The 20,231-nt window shown below is 30.1% G+C and overlaps 4 protein-coding genes across 7 annotated transcripts; 2 read left to right on the forward strand and 2 right to left on the reverse strand.

Moving 5' to 3' along the window:
- Positions 1-365: 365 nt before the first annotated feature.
- On the reverse strand, positions 366-7,246 carry LOC145002934 (uncharacterized). The gene is made up of 9 exons (XM_078962110.1): positions 7,216-7,246; positions 6,812-6,961; positions 5,905-6,150; positions 5,377-5,812; positions 5,174-5,285; positions 4,501-5,068; positions 2,961-4,178; positions 1,292-2,831; positions 366-384 (listed from the first exon to the last, which is right to left on the reverse strand). Exons 1-9 carry the CDS (start codon positions 7,244-7,246, stop codon positions 366-368), a joined length of 4,320 nt encoding a protein of 1,439 aa, XP_078818236.1.
- A 2-nt stretch (positions 7,247-7,248) lies between these two features.
- Positions 7,249-12,722, reverse strand: LOC145002935 (replication protein A 70 kDa DNA-binding subunit B-like). Its single transcript, XM_078962111.1, has 13 exons — positions 12,546-12,722; positions 12,128-12,398; positions 11,906-11,999; positions 11,691-11,818; positions 11,494-11,578; positions 11,280-11,415; positions 11,014-11,198; positions 10,817-10,937; positions 10,546-10,728; positions 10,383-10,451; positions 10,083-10,301; positions 8,140-8,262; positions 7,249-7,260 (listed from the first exon to the last, which is right to left on the reverse strand). Exons 1-13 carry the CDS (start codon positions 12,720-12,722, stop codon positions 7,249-7,251), a joined length of 1,803 nt encoding a protein of 600 aa, XP_078818237.1.
- A 1,566-nt stretch (positions 12,723-14,288) lies between these two features.
- Positions 14,289-15,920, forward strand: LOC144999854 (signal recognition particle 19 kDa protein-like). Of its 3 annotated transcripts, none has more exons than XM_078959011.1 (4): positions 14,289-14,445; positions 14,542-14,724; positions 15,089-15,188; positions 15,639-15,920. In XM_078959011.1, the coding sequence occupies exons 2-4, from the start codon at positions 14,548-14,550 to the stop codon at positions 15,767-15,769; spliced, it is 408 nt and encodes a 135-aa protein (XP_078815137.1). In that variant the 5' UTR covers positions 14,289-14,445; positions 14,542-14,547; the 3' UTR covers positions 15,770-15,920. The 3 variants fall into 3 exon arrangements, with proteins under 3 accessions (XP_078815137.1, XP_078815139.1, XP_078815138.1); XM_078959013.1 differs by having other exon boundaries at positions 14,296-14,445; positions 14,513-14,724; XM_078959012.1 differs by having other exon boundaries at positions 14,296-14,445; positions 14,531-14,724.
- A 522-nt stretch (positions 15,921-16,442) lies between these two features.
- On the forward strand, positions 16,443-17,557 carry LOC144999623 (cytochrome c oxidase subunit 5C-2). Of its 2 annotated transcripts, none has more exons than XM_078958749.1 (2): positions 16,443-16,569; positions 17,182-17,557. In XM_078958749.1, the coding sequence occupies exon 2, from the start codon at positions 17,215-17,217 to the stop codon at positions 17,407-17,409; it is 195 nt and encodes a 64-aa protein (XP_078814875.1). In that variant the 5' UTR covers positions 16,443-16,569; positions 17,182-17,214; the 3' UTR covers positions 17,410-17,557. The 2 variants fall into 2 exon arrangements, with proteins under 2 accessions (XP_078814875.1, XP_078814876.1); XM_078958750.1 differs by having other exon boundaries at positions 16,468-16,569; positions 17,189-17,557.
- Positions 17,558-20,231: the final 2,674 nt, after the last annotated feature.

Genomic DNA, 20,231 nt, shown 5'->3' on the forward strand with positions numbered 1-20,231 from the left:
AGTGTTTACACGATCTTTCAAGAAGATTCCAATTGTTTATCGATTTTAGAAACTGTCTTCTCCTCCCTAACCCTAACAGGGAGGATACACCACTAGTTTATACTTCCTGACAGGTAGGATACAACAATAGTTTATACTTCATACGTATCTTAGTTAGCCGGCTAACAATATTGTTTGAAATCATATTTACAATATTTAGTTTTTTTTAACGGTAGTGGAATTAAATATACTAGACTAGCAAGAAATTTACAATATTTAGTTATGTTATGATCGATTTTATTTTGCTTGTTATTTGAGTAATTTAGTTTTATTATTTGGGTTTAAAAATATATTTTTAAAAGTAACAAATATAGTATGTTTATAATTTAGTCTTTTTCTATAAAACTGGAAATAATAACAAAAAAATTTAACAAAACTTAATATACTTTACATTTCAACTTTTTTCAATAACTCTATAAATCAAACATAGAACAACAAAAATCTATATTCCAATATCAACTAAACTCATAAGAAATTTAAAATTCTTTATACTCAATTCCTTTGAAAAATTCCAATTGCTTTCTAGACATTTTGCAAACCAAACTTGTCATAATTGTATCATCAATTTCTAGGTTTATGTTATTGTAACTTTATACTTGTTTTTTATTTTCTATTTAAATCAAATACAATAAAAATATATATATTTGGTTGGGGTTATTTTTTTTAATATACATTGAAATTTTGGATATACAACTTCAAAAATCCAATTCTAAACTTATATGAAACCGAACATACCTGGCCCAGATCCGGATAAATCTGGACCAACTCATTTGATATCCGAAAACCTCCGAAATTAGTTACCGCTAGATAGGATTTTAAAAAATGGATTAGATAAACTAGGTTATAATCCGTGGGGATGAGTAAAATAAAATTAGTTTTATTTAAAGTAATATTTATTTATTGAGGAATGATAATATATATTTTAATAAGTAACAAATATAGATGTTTTATCAGTAATTTGATGATGATATACTGATTCGTTAAAATTACGAAAAAATATTGTTATGAATATTGAATGGTCATTTTTTTGTAGATATTTTTTAAAAATATCATTTTTGTATAAGTGCATAAAAAAGAAAATAAAATAGAAACAAAAATTGATATATAAAATTTAATTTTACAAATTTTTTATAAAAATCTAAAAACTTCTTTATACACAACATTTGATGTTTTATTTGTTAGTCTACCACTCTTATCTAAAATTAATAATTTTAATCCTTCTCTACTTTGCACTCTGGATAAAGCAACGTACAATTGGCCATGTGTAAAAACGGGCTCTTTGAGAAACAGACCAACCTTCGACAAAGATTGTCCTTGGCTCTTATTAATTGTCATTGCAAAACATACAGCTAATGGAAATTGTCTTCTTTGGAATTTGAACGGGATCTTGTCTTCAGAAGGAGTTAAAGACATTCTTGGAATAAAAGTTGTGTTTCCAATATTACTTCCAGATATGATAACCGCCTCAATAACACGTTTGCCCAAAGATTTTACTTGTAGTCTAGTGCCATTGCATAAGCCATTTTTCTGATCAATGTTTCTCAACAACATAACTGGAACACCGATTTTTAAAATGAGCTTATGGTTTGGGAGACCTGATACTTTAAGACCATTTAAAACATCGGGTGAGTATAAATTTGCATCAAACTGATTATGAACAAACTCGGATTGGCAGAGGCTATCTGAACTTAAATATTCTTTTTGCTCTCCTGGAATCAATTTTAGCAAACGCTCATTTATTTCTTGGACAACTTCATTTTTGGGAGCAAGTATTGCTCTTTCTTGAAAATAACCTGCAATGTTGAAGTTTTCCATAATTGAAGGATATACAAACTTGATTAATGAACCAATAGAATCACATGGATCATTAATGAGAATATCTTCTGGAATATCAACAATTGCTTGACCATCATTCGGACCACCAAGATTACCTTCTCCTATGTCCAAAAGCCAGTTTGAAAAACCCCTTATTTTCTCAACACCAGATGGATCGCTTCCAACAGTTAACCTCATGTTTTTTGTTAATTTATGGACTTTGCAATGTTGCCATAAATATGAAGAACTTAAAGAAGCATTAACAATGTTTTGTCTACTGCCACCCGGAACAACATGCAAAATTTGTCTGAAATCACCTCCAAAAACAACCACTTTCCCTCCAAAAGGAGTATTCGAGTTCGTAGGATTGAAACGCTTTAATATATCCTTCAAAGTTCGATCTAAAGCTTCAAATGCATGCTTGTGTACCATAGGTGCTTCATCCCAAATGATCAATGATGTTTTTCTTACTAAATTGGCGAGATCACTATCTGGGTTTATTCTACAATAAGAATCCTCGGTAAGATTAATGGGTATTATAAACCGAGAGTGTGTTGTCCTGCCTCCAGTCAATAATAATGAAGCAATCCCGCTTGAAGCTACATTTAAAACAATCTCACCTTCGGATCTAATTGCTGCAGAAATTGTCTTCCAAAGAAATGTCTTACCTGTTCCACCATAACCATAAATAAAGAATACACCTCCCTTATTATCTTTAACCGTAGTCATGATATCAAGGAAAATGTTGCGTTGCTCGTCTGTTAATGAAACAAAAAGACGATCAAACTCATTCTTTAAATTTGGTATGTCATAATCTAGCTCCTTAGTTATCAGACGATTGTTTGAAGATGAAATCGAATCAGCATCAGGGCAAGGCATCCTTCTATAGTTCTTGAGACTGGTGTTGTTTCGGAGTAAAATTTGTTCTATCTCAAACAAAGTCAAGTTTTTAATTTGATCTTCGTTTAGTGATAAACCTGTATGAATAATGTTATATTACGTACAGTCAATTAAAAAACATAATAAATGAAAGTAAAATGTAATTAACCATAAATTTGAAATTTATATGTTATAGTTATAAAAAAAATGTAATAAACATATAATACCTGGAGATTTTAATCTTTGTTGTTGAGTATAAAGAATTCCATCTGACAGATATTCCCATGTGTTGTCCCAAACAATCTCCGGGTTAGACAAACTGTTGGACAATAGCATCGTAGCAAATAAAAAACGTAAATAATAACCAGATCCAGAGAAACTTGCTTCCTTAATTGCGTCGATGTATTCTTTGTCATCATCCAAAAGCCCAAGATTATAGCATGCATCTTTAAAAGAAGAACATATTTCACCATTAATTGTGCGAATTTCTTCAAATGATTTTGGACCTTTCACTTTATTTAAAAGAATTCTTAAGAAATACGCTTCGCCAAGTTTAGGTGAAACCGAGTGAATTCTACCAATTGAATATCCAACTTTCCTTGGCTTCCAAATTTGAAGTTTAGGTTTCCAAACAAACTTTGTAGGAAATTCAACATAAGTAAGTTTCCGTGCTTCTTTATTGATTTCATTACACTTCATCCAAGATGTAAACATTGAAGAAGCAACTGAAGGCCGGTCAAGAACATCTTCAATATCATCGTCTGCCTCATATACAACTTGTTGTTGTCCAGGAAGATGAAACGGTAGTCTGATCACAGCAAGATACCTGTAATGAACATCATATTTAAAGATCCTCCATGATGCTTCACATGCAGATATATATCTACAATCATAGTATTCTTTGATTTCATCCACTGCATCGTTGTTATCAGAATCATTATTGTTTTGCACCATAGTAACAGTAGCCCTATCAGGACCTTTGTTTATATATTTAAATAAATACTTTATCGAAGATCCTTGATTGCACCATTCAACATTAATGTGTGCTTGATATCTTTTCAAAAGATATTTATTGTATGGAACAACATTTCTGTTGTCTAACTGGACCCCAGATTTTTCAACGGTATGTCCATCATTTCTTCTCCTATATAAAGGGAAACCGTTTGAATCAACTGAAGTATGATTACAGAATTGTTTTGGAAAGTTTTTAGAACACTTTCTGTCCACTATGCATGGGCAATTGAATTTTTCAGCTCCACAAGGACCATGGATCATGAAGTCTTTCACAAGTGAATACAATTCTGGATCTTCATTGATATTTGGAATCTCAGCAGAAATATACGGGTCGATATATTCAACTGTAGGAAGCTTGCAGTCAACATGCATAAAAAGACATATGTGACTATGGGGCAAACCTCTTTTTTGAAATTCAATTGTATAAACAACTGCACATAAAATTATACAAATAGGATAGAAGTTAGGAATTAAACAAATTTTGTGTTTATGTATCTATGTATACATACATAATAAAAAAACATAATTTAGATACCTATAGGAAAAATATAAATGATAATATTTTATAGTTATATATTAAACTATAATTCTAGATACCTGATTGGACCGTTCCAAAAATTTTGTTTTCCCTTAAATCTTTAATAAATGCATCCAGCTTGATCTTAAATAACCTACATAATATATCCGGTCTATCTTCTGGATGAAGTGGAGTGTCCTTAAGAAACCTTTGAACTTCTGGTCATTTTGGATTACATGTAAAGGTTATGAAGAAATCAGGATATCCAAACCATTTACAAAGCGACATGGCATCCAAATAGTTTTGCATCATATAGCGTGCACCACCGGTAAATGAAGAAGGTAAGATCACACGTTGCCCAACGTTCGATATATCTGTACTCCCAAGTGCTTGGTGATTACGCAATTTCTCATAAGACTCACATCTAAGAATTTTTTGTTGCTTACGTATAAAAAATAATCTCTCACTTTCAATCATTGTATAACCATCAACTAAAAATTGTTGGAACAACCTTTTTGCATTGAGAAGTAATGAGAATGATTGATCTCTATCTTGAATTCTGTAAGCAAAAAATTCTCTCATTGTACAGGTTGGGCGCTTGCTATTACTCGAAGATGTAATACCTCTATGAAGAATGTCAACTCTGTAACCATCATCACCATATGGAAATAGTAATGGATATTGAAGAGCAAGGTAAGAAGGATGTAATTCACTGATACGCTGAAGTAGTCCTGATGAGGTTTGAACAACGATATCTCTTTTTTCAACCGAATCAGAAATGTCACCGACAATTAAAGCGGCTACCTCCGAAGAAGTTGGCAAGTTATATGTCCTTCCATCTTGTTCTCTTTTTCCTATTAATCTTCACTTCAAATTAGCACCAGGGTTTTCGTGAAGACTGTCTCTTACCATCTTATAAGACTTGACTAACGCATTGTTTGAATCTAACATAGCCTTCAAAAACTTGATAATCTGGAGATCATATGATATTGAAGTTGATGTAGAAGCGCTTGTCGGTCCACTAAAAATATTATTAAACATATTTAATGCTATTAAAAGAATTAAAAGAAATAAATTGATTTATTAAAGAATAGGAAATTGTAAAAATATACCCAATAGTTGTCGATCTATTTGAAATTTCATTTTCGGTATCATATATGTATAACTGACAAAATTTTGGTCTTGATCCAGGTGTAGGTAAAAGACTTCCCATACTATGATAGTTTTGACCGCTAAGTTTGAATATGTATGGTGCGTTGCCTTTGTTGATGGATGAATCAACTTTTCCTCCCATCGATGTAAATGAAAACATTGAATTGTAACGTCGAATGTTCTTCATAAAGTGCTTGCTTTTTGAATCTACCGATTTGTAAAGATTTTGGTAAGATGACGGTGCTTCTTTTAAGGGTGGTAGCTCAACTTTGCCGTAACCACAACATAGTGAATAAGATGTATTGCCTTTTTTTTGCCCTCTAAGCGATTCATCTATCCATAATTTTGCATGACAAAGGTGACATGTAACAGTTTTGTCTCCATGATCCAAGTAATCTATTAAATGCAAAAAAAAATTATATAATTAAAAAAATTAAAAAAAAATAGAATATTAAAAAATATAGAATTATGATCACCTTTTGATATACCATGGAAAATATCGTGAACGATATGAGCATCATGAATTTCTTCATCTAATGTCAAGTCAAAAACAGGTATAGAGGATATATCTGGAGTCTTCCTTTTTAGATGATGTTTTCCTCTTGGTAACTTGATTGATGAAGAATTTTGGATTATTGTCGAACGATTGTTGGATGCCGTGACATTACGAAACACCAAATTATCTTTGTTAATAGATAGTGGTGTTTGAAAGTTATTATTGAAAATATAATTTCCTGTAAAAAAAAATAGAAATAAAAAGTCAATAGTTGTTATGATTAATATAAATTTGAATCATATATTTATAAATTTGCGTATTTAGAAATGCTTACCATTTGAAATGTTAGAAAATGGAGTTCTAACATTTATATTTGTTGAAGAAGAATTATGAATTATTGTCGAGGGATTGGTAGATGTCTTTCCAATGCGAAACACTGAATTATCTTTGTAAATAGATAATGGTGTTTGAACGTTATTGTTGAGAATATAATTGTTTGATAAAATGAAAATACAGATTAGAACATTAGGAATTGTTATGTTTTATATAATTTTGAAGCATATATTTTTTAATTTTTGAATAAAGAAATGCATACCATTTGAAACTGTTGATAAGTGTGTTGTAACATATTTATTTGTTGAAGGAGATTGAGTACGTATATGTTGATATACACATGAGTTGGTTGAGTTTATATTTTCCTTGTTTGATGTAACTTTTGCATGGTTATCTGTAGATTGTAATATACGATGACAATTGTAGACATATGTTATATAACAAAGAAATTGTTAGTAAGAAAAAAAATATATTAATTAATAAAAATAAATTAAATTAAAGAGTATGCAAAGTTTCTATTTATATTATATTTGCAAATGAATTGTAAAATAAAGAAATATATATACCTTTATTCGATTTGCTGGAAACATGTGGAATAGATGAATTTTGATGGGGTGATGTGTTATGTAATATTTTGGATTTTTTATTATCCAAATATAACTTTCTAATTTTTCTCCTCTCTTTAGCGGTTGTAGATTCGATATTGTTATTTGAACCTGTAAAATAGCATAAAATAACTTAAAGATATTTTTATTTGATATAAATTTAAATATAACGTATTGTATTTATTTCACTTATATAAAATTATTAATCTTATATTTAAAATAAATAAGAAACTAACATATTATCAATGCAAAATAAAGTAAGAAAAGTACCGTATTGGCTAAAATGAAAAGGATGTGTTGCTGATGTATAATGAGATGATGATGTAGTATTGGGTTTTTAAAATTTTCTGTTATCCAAATATAACTTTCTCTTTTTTCTTCTCCCTCTAGCGTCATTTTCATCCATGTTCCTGTTTGATAAATAAAAAAATTTTAAAAAAACTGTTAAAAATAAAATTAAGGATCTGAAAGTAATTGTTACATAGGATTTATAGGTAAATTAATTTGTATTTAATTGAATTTGAAAATTGAATACTAATTAAATTTTTTTTGATAATGAAATATGTAAATAATAATATTGTATAATGATATATAAATAATCTTTACTTATTAAATTGTTTTAACATATTATATAAAATGGCAATTTAAAAAGTTTATGTTTATTTAAATTACAATTTAATAAATATAAAATGTTATGTTTTTTTAAAACACACTTTAATAAGAATCGACATTATAATATAAAGATTTAGGTTATTATTTAATGTATATTTAACCTAAGATTGAGTTGTGATACATACGATTAAAAGATAAAATTAGAAAAAAAAAAAAAAGTATTTGATGTCTTCGTATAAGTGTTCATATATGTATATATATTGTTTTTATTTAAAAAAAATAAGAAATATATATTTATGTTTTATATTATTGAATATACTAAAGGAAGAGTTATGAGTGTTGAGTAACCCCATTTTCCCCCTTTTCTTGTAATAGAAAGGAATACCATTCCCTTTTCCAGTCTAACCAAATCTCTATTTTCGACTCATCTAAAACGATCGATTTCAGAAATGGTATGGAAAGCTGTCAATTGCTAAGGATGAAGGCATATACGATAATACAGGTATAGTAGAATTTAAAAGTGAAATGAAAGTTATAGTGCAATTTAGAAGTCGGCGAATTAAGGTAGGAAAAAATTCGGGTTGAAGAGGGTAAAATCGAAGGAAAGAAGTTATCTACATCGTTGTTAATTGTTAGATTCTTTCAGAGAAAACACATTACTTGAAAGATAATATTACCTGTGATTTTTCTGCAGCAAAGACGTGTTTGAAGTTCCGAGCGAAAAATGAAGTGCTAGTGACGAATAGGTTAACACTCAACACTGGAGACACAATCAGGTAAGTTCCAATCTGATTTAAATTCTGAAATTCATTGTGAGTGTGTATTAATTTGAAATTTAAAATTCAAATTTGCTATAAATTAGGGTTCAATTTGTGCAGATTATTACTGTTATTAGTATAAGTAAGTAAGTTAATTTTTTTATGTTATACACCTTCCAAATACGAATGGTCAAAGTTTATAATATTTTAAAATAAATGTTTAGATGTTTTTACCCTTACTTGTATCCAGTTCATGAGTTTTTTCCCTGGTTTAGTTGAGCTGATGATGTTTATTGATCTTTTATGGGTTGGTATTATTGGATTTACTTAAGCTGTTAGTCTCCCTCTTATGCAATATTTGTTATCCTGTCATGCTCTTGTATTTGCCGAACTTCCTAATCAATTTGTTAATTTTTTAGTAATTTCATCCTTTAAAAAAATTGGAAATTATTACTTTTGATAATCATTTAGGGTTTTCTACCTGAGTATACTGGGGTATTTATGTGATTGGTGTTAGGTTAGGCAAGAAAGTTTTGTTTGCAAGATGCTAATCTGGGAAGTAATACATTAGAAATTGCATTTCAAAATAGTTAGTATTGTATTTATCTTGTTCTGATATATTATTATAACAAAAAACAGTTATGTTTTACAAGAAATTATTGTAGTTAATGATGACAAACAGAAACCAAAATACATGACTTTGCTGTAATAAGTTAAGTTATAAGGATAAACCCACCTAAAACTATAGTAAAATAATTTAAAGAAAAAAGGTTTGAATTGTCATTTAGGCATATATTATGTAGTGTACATTTTTTTGGTTGTAATACAAACATGGTAAAGTAGGCTGTCTTTTAATAATAATTGTATCTACAGCAAAGATAATATGCCAAAGAAATAATGTATAAAGCTAATATTATGTAAGAAACCAGACAAAGAAGTCTATAAAATAATATAATCACTGGTAATAGCATTATAAATTTAGAGATATACATAGTAATAGCAATGAAGTCTATAAAATAATATAATCACTGGTATATCGATTTTTTTTAACATTTTAGTTTTCAGATTGTATTCGCTATATTTACGGATTGTAGTTTAAAATAGTAATGAAGTAAAATTCTGTTATGTGAGTCAATTAACAAATATTTATAAGATATTTGTTAATTAGTTTTTATCATTTTTTTTAGTAACAGTTAAAGAGCTTTATGTTTGTCAAGTAATAAGATGGTATAATAATAAAAGAAAGTAAATTTGGTTGTTATTTACCTAAGGTACAACATAAGGATGCAAAATCAAGTAAAATTGTGTTAATTGATTCACGTAAAAAAAATTTATAATTTATAAGATACTGATCAAAATCATATATCGTAAAATCAGTGGTGGTTATTTCTTTTCAGAAACACGTTTATGTTGGTCAAATAATACGATGTTATAATAAAGAATCCCTTCTAATTTTTGGTTGTTATTTGCGTAAGATAGAACATAAGTACGTATTTTATGTAGTATTACACCGTTTATGAATGTAATTAGAAGTCATTGTAGGAATTTAATTAATGTCCTTAAATTGAATTCACAAACATCATTCATGGAGTCGTAGTGTTACCTATTTTATAAGTATTATAAATAATAAGCAAACAAATCATATTGTAATAAAAAACGACTAAAACATGAATCTTGAATGTTTTATGAATGTATAATAAAGAAAAATTAAAAAAAAAAAATACCAGCACCGGAAAACAAAAGTTTTCAAATTGAAAAGTAGGATGTTAAAATACGATAATGAAAAATAAAAAGTAGTCTATGATTATTTAAATCCATTCCAAAGAAGCATTCCAAATTAAGCACGAAACCTTAAGTCAGACATTCTTTTCCACCTTTACTTTCAACAATTCTTTTGTTGGACCATCTGGGGATGTCTTTGGAGTTTTTGACGATGAAAAATTTTCATTAGACTCCAAATCAAAAACTTCTTGCAAATTTCTCTTTAAAACTGGTGTTGTTGAAATCTTCAGTGGACTTGTTACCGAGTTTTTGTCCAAAGTGTTGGGAGTTATGTTATCATCCGTAGCAGAAATTGCATCCTAAAAAACAATTATATATCATTCTTTTATAAAACAAATTAGAATTTTATACTATATTCGATATTTTAAAATGTATAATACCTTTAAAGTCTTGTTGTCAAGAGATTGAAAATCAGATGAATTAACATCTAATGACTGTGAATTATCTGCCTGTATAAGAAAATAGGTAGCAAAATAAATTATTTGTTAAATACTTCATGTTTAGCTAAATAAGATAAAACAAAAAAATAAGTAATGTGTTTACTTTAGAAGAATTAAATTTATCTTCAAGTTGTTCGATTAAACTCTCATCATCAGAAATTCTAACAATACCATATTGGTTGGTTTTTTTGGACACATTGAATCTATTTGAAGAAATCTTAAAGGCAAATTTCAACCCTTTCAATGCATTCATCTCCATTGGGTACAAATCAACATTGTTTCCATTCTGCAGTTATGCAACATTATCAAATATGTATATTAAAGTGAAAATAAATACAAAATTTACAACATTTTATCTAATAAGTTGAAATGACCTTGGCTGCGGTGTTAAAAAACTCTTTGGCTGATTTCTTCAACAAATACCTTCCTTCTCTTTCAAACAGAGTTAAGGTGATAGTGCCGGTGTTATCTTGAACACGGATCGGAATCTTATATCTAAGAAAATAAAAAAATATACTAATATATATTTGGTATTAGATATTATTTAAAGATTTTTATGGACGGTAAGAACCTTGGAACCACAGAAGTTGTAGTTTTTGTGCAATCTACGTTATGACATTCATAAGATTTAGCTGTTCCATCTACTTGATCATTGTTAGGGACTGCTTTGCTACTGCAGTTTGTACACGCTTGATAGAACCATTTTTCATTTTGTAATATTCCTTTTATAGTGCCCACAAGAATGAATGTACATATCTGGATAAAAAAAGTAAGTTTGTCAAAAAATAAATATGCAAAGGAAAAAAAGTATATTAATAAATATACCATCACATATACCTCCACTGGTTCCCAAACTTCAGAAATAGTCTTGAGCTTATTTTTAACCATGAAGTCATCATATTCAAAAACTTGGTTGGCAGGAATAAGTGAAAAAGTATGTGAAGAGGAATCAGGACGATCATCCCTTTGTAACCTTTTTTTTTATACAATTACAAAAAATTTAGATACATAGGATGTAATGATAAAAACCACACCATATGACATAAATTACCTTTTCTTGAAAACAGAAATTTCATCTATGTCGGAGTTAATGAACAATCTTGAGGATGTATAGTAGGTGTTGACACTGGGGCGATCTATAAAAAAAATTATAAATATTATTTACATATAACTGACGGTCTATAAGACAATGTATAACTAATGTAAAAATTATTATAAAATTTTATTTTTTTGAGTAATTGAGTTTACCTCTCCAAACATTAATTTGCGCAAACTGAAGTATAACAATGATTTGAAGATTGTGTGGATTGTCTTGTATATACTCTTGCATTTGGTACGCATAATCACCCCACAAAACCAAGCGTATTTCCAAACCACTGACAATGCAACAACAGTTATTAAGTTAATTATATATAAACATATAATCTTTTAAGTATTACATATAAACATATTGAAAAACATACTTTTCATTCTGGATATAGATGTGAATCTTGTGTTTGGACTTATCAGTGCTTTCTCTTGCCATTTCCCCAACAGCAACAACCAATCCAATAACATCTAAGATATAAGAAAAACATGAATGAAGTGGTGTTGAGAATATGGAAACATCATATCATATCATATATAAACATTAAATATGAAAACTTGAAATTTCATTAAGTAAAAAATATAATAAATAAACATACCGAGTGACAAATTTTGAGGATGAACCATTGACAGCACAGATTGAAAATCAACAAAAGAAAAACCAAATTTAGGCCCGCTAAATTGGGTACATTCTTTAACAACGGTTTCCTGCACAAACGTGAGTTTTTGATCTTGGGGAATTAACCTAAAAGTATTAGGCTTCAGAGATGCAAAGCTTGGAGATGTGATGTAATATGACTTCCCATCTTTTAAAAATTTTTTGAATCGATAGAGGAATTTTTTAGGGACCGATGCTTGTATTTCGCTCCCCTAAAAACACAATATATTATAAGCATTAAACATTAAAATAGATAAATATTTATATTTAACACATACGTAAAGATATATATATATATATATATATATATATATATATATATATATATATATATATATATATATATATATATAACATACTTGTTCATCGACCAAGATTAATTCAATGGACCATATTTCATTCTTGTTGTAGAAAGACATTTGCTTCCAATGGTTTATCACACGAACCTTGATACTCAAATCATCCCTTGTTACATCCAAGTCAGCTATGAAAGTAATATTTGTTGTAGACATATCCCTACAAATATCAGAATCCATTCTATAAGTTAGATGCCAAATAATTGGTAACTACAAGAGAGTATTAGTGAAATTATCCGTAATAGTATATATGTACACTTCTTCAAAGACATAAAGATGCATACATAGCAAAGATGAATCAATCAACACCTTATATTCAAAAAATTTCAAAATGGTAAAATTGAAGAAAAATATAAAAATTGTATGGAGACATAAAAGCTTTAGCAAAATATGAGAATTTGAGTAAAACAGAATAAAAAACAGATGAATATTTAAGCATCGTACGTATGAAAAGTTTATTTAAATCAATAAGTTAGTGTACATAATTGTGTTGAAAACATTAAAGTGTGTATATTCTGTCAATATTTAAGCAGTGTACTTATCAAAAGTTGTTTTAAATTAATAAGTTATGAAAAAAGCTGCAAAAGATGAATATTCGTTACATAAACATCAGTTTCTTGAGTATAGATAATTCATAAAGAAAGAAATTGAAAACAATCCGAAACTTTGTAAAACTGTTTTTCCGCAAAATTAAAATGATGAGTCAAAAACATAAAAAATAGATGAATATTTAAGCATTGTACTTATCAAAAGTTGTTTTAAATGAATAAGTTATGAAAAAAGCTGCAAAAGATGAATATTCGTTACATAAACATCAATTTCTTGAGTATAGATAATTCATAAAGATCGAAATTGAAATATAGACAGTGAAATATAGACATCTTAATTAATGATTAAAAGATATAGATGAGTGGCAATAGAAATGAAACACAAACCTTTTATTATTATCATCGATTGTGCTTAGTTTTTCCTGTTCCATGGAAGTCATCAGAGCTCACAGAGAATGCCGTCAAAGAATGTGTGAAATATAATACTAAGTGATAGTAAAACCGATTTATTATTATATAAACTGATATATGCATATGCCTTTATTTTGAACCTGATTTTCAGGGATTTATCTACGGTATATTTGAATCAGAAGATCAGAAGATTGGAGGATAATTGACAGGCATAAATTTCGGTTGCTGAAATTAAGGGATACAGGATCGTGATCTTCAATCTTCAATATCTTCAATATTGAATAAGGAATTTTGAATTTTAAATTTATTTTGGATATGGATTGCTAAATTGACTGATTTACTTTTTCTGAATGTGTACATGGGCAGGAATTTTTTTTGGTTATTGTTTATTGTGATGCCACGTGTCAAATTTGTAGCTTAATAGTTTGACAAGTGTAATTTAGGAGAGGTTTTTATTAGGATTAGAGATCCTATTTTTGTGCACCTCTAAACTAAACATAATTGGTCAATTTAGTTTGACTATGATTTGTTTCTTTAATGTAGACTATTTTAGAAATATATACCGATAAAATGATAAGTACTTTTGACAAAAACTCCTTATATACATAAAATGAACAATCAAAATAGCAAAAACTCGATGAAGCATCATATGGTTATTTTATACCAAATATTAGTTTAGCTTTTAGGAATAAAAAACTAATCCAAACACCCTGTTACAGTGGTACTCTGTTGTTATACCTTTATAATTGGGCCTCTTATATTATCTTATTAGTCCAACATTTTGGGCTTTTAGCCTTTTGGTATTAGCAGTTTCTTTCTCGACGACAGTTTTTGCTTTTGCAGCTGCCTTGTCCCATTTCTCGGATTCTCGCCGGAAGTGGACCACATTGCCGTCTCCGGCTACTCCCTCTTAAAGTCCTTGATCGGCGTCCAATCGGAAAAAGGTATGTCGTTGATCGTGTCTTTCCTAAGGATCTGTATTTAGTAACTATCTTTATACGATCGATTCAGATTTCTGATTGCGATTAGGCTGGTAACAGAAAATTATGGATGGAGAGACGCCTAATTTCAAAAAATGGAATATATTATATCCTGTTTACATAAACTCGAAGAAGACTATAGCTGAAGGTAGACGAATCTGCGCAGCAAAAGCATGCGAAAACCCTACCGCGGTAGAAATCGGTGATTGTTGCAGCCACCTGAAAATTCCTTTCGCTATTGAGGTTTTCTCGACTTCACTCTGAATTTTCTTTTACACGAAGCTATAATTCTACTTCTGATATCGAATAGTTTACATTCAACTTTAAGGTGAACTCGATTTTCACGTTTTAAGAATGATTGATTAGAATGTTGAGGTTTTATTCATGACATCAACAAGTTGATTTGGTATCAATATCCTTACAACTTGATTGAAAGATCCAAACATGGATCGGTTGATTTTCTATCCATATTCATATGAAGAATAGTAATTTGTTAACAGAAACAGCAACATATCAACATTCTGTAGCACTTATCAAGTATAAGGAGCTATTTTATTAAATTAACTGTTGTAATCTAGGGTTCTAATTCACATTCATTTTTATAAAGCTTGATAAGGCATATCCACGGGACTTCATGCAAGTAGGAAGGGTGAGGTTCATTCTGAAAAGGTCAGATGGGAGTTTATACAACCAAGCTATCTCATCTAGTAAGCATTGATTTCTCTTAAATTCTGAGTTTTATTCCATTTTGTTCCTGTTTTTTGCTTCTGTTGTATGATCATTTGACTAATGAATGTAAAGTCTGTGCAACACCCAGTATAAATGTGGAAATAGGAACCCTAATATTTTAACATCATAAGATATGAAGAAAATAGTTGTTTCTTGAGTAAATGGGCTTAATGAGTTAAGCACTTAATCTAGACAACTATAAATAGTTGTTTCTTTTTTACTTCATCTGGACAGAATGAGTTAATAGGTTAAGCCAGAAAACTTGGTTTAATGTATTAAGACATTAACCAAAATCGATGAATATTTTTTGGAGTGTAAGGGTAAAATGGTAATTTAATCTCATACATAAAAAAAACAAACAAACCTTATGTTACAACATTTTATCCATACAAACATGCTAATGTTAATTATGAAATTTTGAATTGCAGAAAAACACCTGATGCTTCATGTTGCTGAATTGGTTCCAAGACACCCTGGCAGGGTAAAGAAACAGGAGCCTGCTGCCACGTCAACCACTGGACCTTCTAAATCTGGAAAGGGTGGCAAAAAGAAGAGATAACTTTATTTTTTCTTTAGTTATATAACATGTTATTGTTTATTTAAAAAAATATTTGGATTTTGGACCCCTTTTCATTGGTTCTAATTTACACCAAGTAATTTCTTAGACATGGGAAATGGAATATGGATATGTAGAGATTTAAGATTTTGCATATTACATATCTCTAGATTTATATATTTTAAGTTTTTAACCATGTTTGCATAAAATATATAATAATATAATGTTAGAGGTTATAAATATATAAATACATTTTGACATGGCTTCTTAATTCAGTTTTACCTGTATGAGTTGCATAGAAGCCAAATTGACTTGTTTTCATATAGGGTTGGAAATGTGACATGATTTATGAAATAAAGCAATAGCAATTAAATATGATTTACATCGATTAAAACAAGTTGAATCGACTAAAACCAAAACAAAAAATGTTATATGTGTATTGTTATAAGAAAATGATATTTGTTTAGAATTACGTTTATAAATTAAACAAAAACATTAGGTCATATTAAGCCCGATGCCAATTTTGTTCATTTTAAGAAGTTTTAAATAATAAAGAAACCACAAAGGGGCTATATGATACCTCAACTAAAACGTACGGGATCCATCTGTCCAAAATAAGAAAGTTATATACTGATTTGAAAATATAACAAAATACAAGGAGTGTTAATGCAAATTTTCTTTCGTTAAATTAGACCCGTAACTTTACTAAACAAAAAGTCAAAAACTAAAATCACTCGTCACAGAAGGCGCATCCGTAGGGCAAGCGAACGGCGAAAAACGTCCGCCAGTCGTCGTCGTCTCCGGTAAATTTTCCGTCAACTTTTTTTCTCAGCATGTTTTTGTCTCTAGGAAACAAAGATTTAAATCAGAAACAAGTAGATCCGTTAAAATCGTAGATTCGTGCATGCTTGATTTTTCATCTTTTTTTGTTTAAAATTTGCTATTGTTACGATTATCATGATATTGTGGAGTTAGTTAGTCATACTGTTTTTGGCTTTGTGGCTTTGTTAATCAACTTGATTGATTGTTGTTAACTCATTTGTAATTGTTTTATCTTCATTCTTCATTGAAGACATGTGAATCGAACGTATAAATAGCACTATCCGTTTGTGTAACAGGAAATTAATTTGTTCTGTAAATCTTTTTTCTTTTGGTAGAATTAAAATTGAGGAATTTGTAAAAAGTTAGGGTTGTGTCGACACATGTGAAATGAAGAAACCCAAATCCAAAATTTTAGTTCCATTACCATAAACAAATCCAGAAAGAAGTCAAATCAATCAAAACAGAACCAAATTGACTTGCCTTTCGCATTGCGGATTTTTTTAATCTTTACATACATTTATTTTCCCATAATAATAACACATTTGCATTTTTTTTTTTTTTTACTATTGTGATTGTTACTATTTTTTCCTCAGATTACAGGTTTTTTTTTAGTAGAAAGTATAATAATGGGTGGTGGAAGGGTGGCTCATCCGGTGTTGAAAGGGCCAAGTGTGGTGAAGGAGCTGGTGATTGGGGCGGTGCTTGGGTTGGCTGCTGGTGGTTTGTGGAAGATGCACCACTGGAATGAGCAGAGAAAAACAAGGGCTTTTTATGATCTTCTGGAGAAGGGTGAGATCAGTGTTGTTGTTGAAGAAGAATGAATGTTCCTTGTTGATGTCTTTATTAGTTAATATATAAAAAGGAATTGGTAGTTTGTGATTTTAATAAAACATAAAATTCTGCATTGAAATTGTACTCAATTTTCACTGTTTTGTTAAAAAAAATGTGGGATTGCTGGATCTTGATTAATTGATTGATGTTATATTTTGATGCTATTTTTTTTTACATAAAGGAATCATTACGAGTATGTATGTCTTTGAGCTCTATTCTGGAAGATTTTAATATACAAACGTGAACAGATTTCATTGAATGGACTAAACACCATTGAACATGTATTCCATTTGTGCGACATCATTAATGAAGAAATGACATGTCGAAGGAAAATCCAAGGTTGAGACATGGGAATAGATGAAGATTAGGCAAGTAATTGTATGGTTTTTGTATTATCTTAGGCTCAATATTTCTAACGTTGTGAGGCATCAACCATTATGGACATGTTTGCTACTTGCCCTTAAAAGTAAAAACAAATGAATAAAGGGAAAATGACTTATAAAGGTAATTATGTTAAAAATCGTTTAAAAACATCATTCAAATTTGGTCTTTACAAAAAAAATCATCCAAGTAAATCATTTTTAAAAAAAAAACACCAATGAACTATATTCTTTGTTCAAGTGTCACCCTTGTCACCCTTATGGTGATAAGCATTTATCGTTAATTTAATGGTTGGTATAATCATAAAAATAACTTACTATAACATATAACTAGTTTTTGATGAACTATTTAAATTAACTTATTTATAAGTTGGTTTTTCGAACTATCACACAAAATAGAGTCTAAGACTATTGGGTGCGAGCAATATGTTATTACATGTTATAACACCAAAAGTTTCGACCTCATCATCCTAGTCATATTTTTGGTGTTATAACACCCAATGTGGAAATGACAACACCAAATAACATGTGATAACACCTATCATTTTCTTCTTTTTTTTATGTTTTTAATTTCTATTTTTCTAAGAGTTTAGGTCATTTTTTGTCACTTAACTTGTGGTTTTATGCTCATTTGGTCACTTAATTCTTTTTAAGTTTTTAAAGGTCATCAAACTTTTGGTTTTATGCTCATTTAGTTACTTAACTTTTGTTTTGGTCACATTTAGTCACCAAACTTTTAAAATTGTGCTCATTTAGTCACTAAACTTTTTAAAAAAATTAAAAGTTTAGTGACTAAATGAGCACAATTTTAAAATTTATGTGACTAAATGAGCACAAATCTAAAACTTAGGTGACTAAATGTGACCAAACCAAAAGTTAAGTGACTAAATGAACACAAAGTCAAAAGTTTAATAACCTTTTAAAACTTAAAAATAATTAAGTGACCAAATGAGCACAAAACCAAAAGTTAGGTGACCAAAAATGACCTAAACCATTTTTCTAATTTGTTTTATTTTTTTAATTTATGTCATAATATTTTTTAAAAAAAACATATAAATTAAATAAAACATAATTAAATTAAATAGTTAATTAAACATACTATTTTAAAAATAAAAACGACATTACAATGAAAAAAAAACATTGACCAAAACATAATAAATTTAAAAATATAAAACTGATACACTATTCTTTGCCTATGTATTTCCGCTCGATCTTCGCCTTTATTTTTCGGTGCACCTCCAATCGTCTCGGTGGCATATTCTCCTCGCTAGTTTGAAGAATTGCCAAATCCTTCGCAATGCGATCTTCCTCGGCTTCACGATGAATGGCCTTCAAATGCTCCCGTTGTAAGTCATATCTTTTATGCGCGATTTCGTTGTGATCGTCAAATTTTTGTTTCATTTCCGCTTGCTCTCGACGTCTACTTTCACCTTCCTCTGCATGTTGTTGAGTTCGCCTCGCTTTGTCGCGACCTATCAGTCGTCGAGGTGGGGAGATCTCTTCAATGTCGTTGAAGTCGTTCAGTATCTCATCCGTGTCCGCATTAAGATTGATGTTCGTGCGTGCGTTCGAAACGTCGCGAGACCTCTTCGATTGTTGTTCCGTAAATGTGTCTGTTTTATTCCATTTTAAGTATTCCTTGACAATCTTCCAAATCTTTTCGTGCTCGAAAAAGTGACCGGTCTCGACATGATATTGGTCCCTAGCCGCTCTATAAACGTCAAAATCGGTCGCACCACTTTGCTTGTGCGAGGAAAGTTTGTTGTAGACGAAACTGCATTTAGTGCACTTCTTGCTTATTTTAATCTATTTGCTACTCAACATATCATGATTGCAATAATTTGCATCCTTCTTCAAAATTGTCAGAAATTTTCCGATCACATCTTCCCAAAAAACAACTTTTCTCAGATCGTTTCCTTGCGTTGGATTTTTTGATGTCCCGCATCATACCATCGCCAATGCGTATTCCTCCTCCGCAGTCCACCATGTTGGAGGTACGTCTTCCGGTTGCTCCACCGCGACCGCGACCACTTTCTGTAACACCCCAAATTCAGAAGACCAAGAAAGGAAGGGAGAACCCTAAATCAAGGAGTCAAATCATCGAGTCCAAGGAAGAACTCGACGAGTGGGAGCGAGTTCCGTGTCGCGAATTAAGTGGCCGAATCGGCGAGTCGAGGGACTGACTCGGCGAGTCTAGTCTGGGTTGGGAAACCCTAATTTCGGGACTTGGTGCCCTATTTAAGCATGTCATTCCCATTCCCTCAGCCTCCTAAATGCTCTCTCAAGACCAGAACGAAACCCTAGAGCCTCCCTTGAGTTTGTGAGCCATTTTGTGAGACTTTGAGCATTCTTGAAGCTTGGAAGAACAAGAAGAAGGTTGGAGGTTCAAGAAGGAAGGAGTAGATCCAGAAGATACACCCCATTTGCTGCAC

The sequence above is a fragment of the Lactuca saligna genome, chromosome 6 (genome assembly GCF_052625555.1).
Source record: "Lactuca saligna cultivar CGN05327 chromosome 6, ASM5262555v1, whole genome shotgun sequence".
NCBI lineage: Eukaryota > Viridiplantae > Streptophyta > Magnoliopsida > Asterales > Asteraceae > Lactuca > Lactuca saligna.

Coding starts and splice junctions, on each gene's coding strand:
- LOC144999623 (XM_078958749.1), top strand. CDS start 17,215: ATGGGTGGTGGAAGGGTGGCTCATCCGGTGTTGAAAGGGCCAAGTGTG.
- LOC145002935 (XM_078962111.1), bottom strand. CDS start 12,722: ATGGATTCTGATATTTGTAGGGATATGTCTACAACAAATATTACTTTC. Junction 11,416..11,493: donor ATTTCTGTTTTCAAGAAAAG/GTAATTTATGTC, acceptor ATAAAAAAAAAG/GTTACAAAGGGATGATCGTC. Junction 10,302..10,382: donor TTGACAACAAGACTTTAAAG/GTATTATACATT, acceptor ATTGTTTTTTAG/GATGCAATTTCTGCTACGGA.
- LOC145002934 (XM_078962110.1), bottom strand. CDS start 7,246: ATGACGCTAGAGGGAGAAGAAAAAAGAGAAA. Junction 5,286..5,376: donor AATAGATCGACAACTATTGG/GTATATTTTTAC, acceptor TAATATTTTTAG/TGGACCGACAAGCGCTTCTA. Junction 2,832..2,960: donor ACAAAGATTAAAATCTCCAG/GTATTATATGTT, acceptor TTATTCATACAG/GTTTATCACTAAACGAAGAT.
- LOC144999854 (XM_078959011.1), top strand. CDS start 14,548: ATGGATGGAGAGACGCCTAATTTCAAAAAATGGAATATATTATATCCT. Junction 14,725..15,088: donor AAATTCCTTTCGCTATTGAG/GTTTTCTCGACT, acceptor ATTTTTATAAAG/CTTGATAAGGCATATCCACG. Junction 15,189..15,638: donor CAACCAAGCTATCTCATCTA/GTAAGCATTGAT, acceptor TTTGAATTGCAG/AAAAACACCTGATGCTTCAT.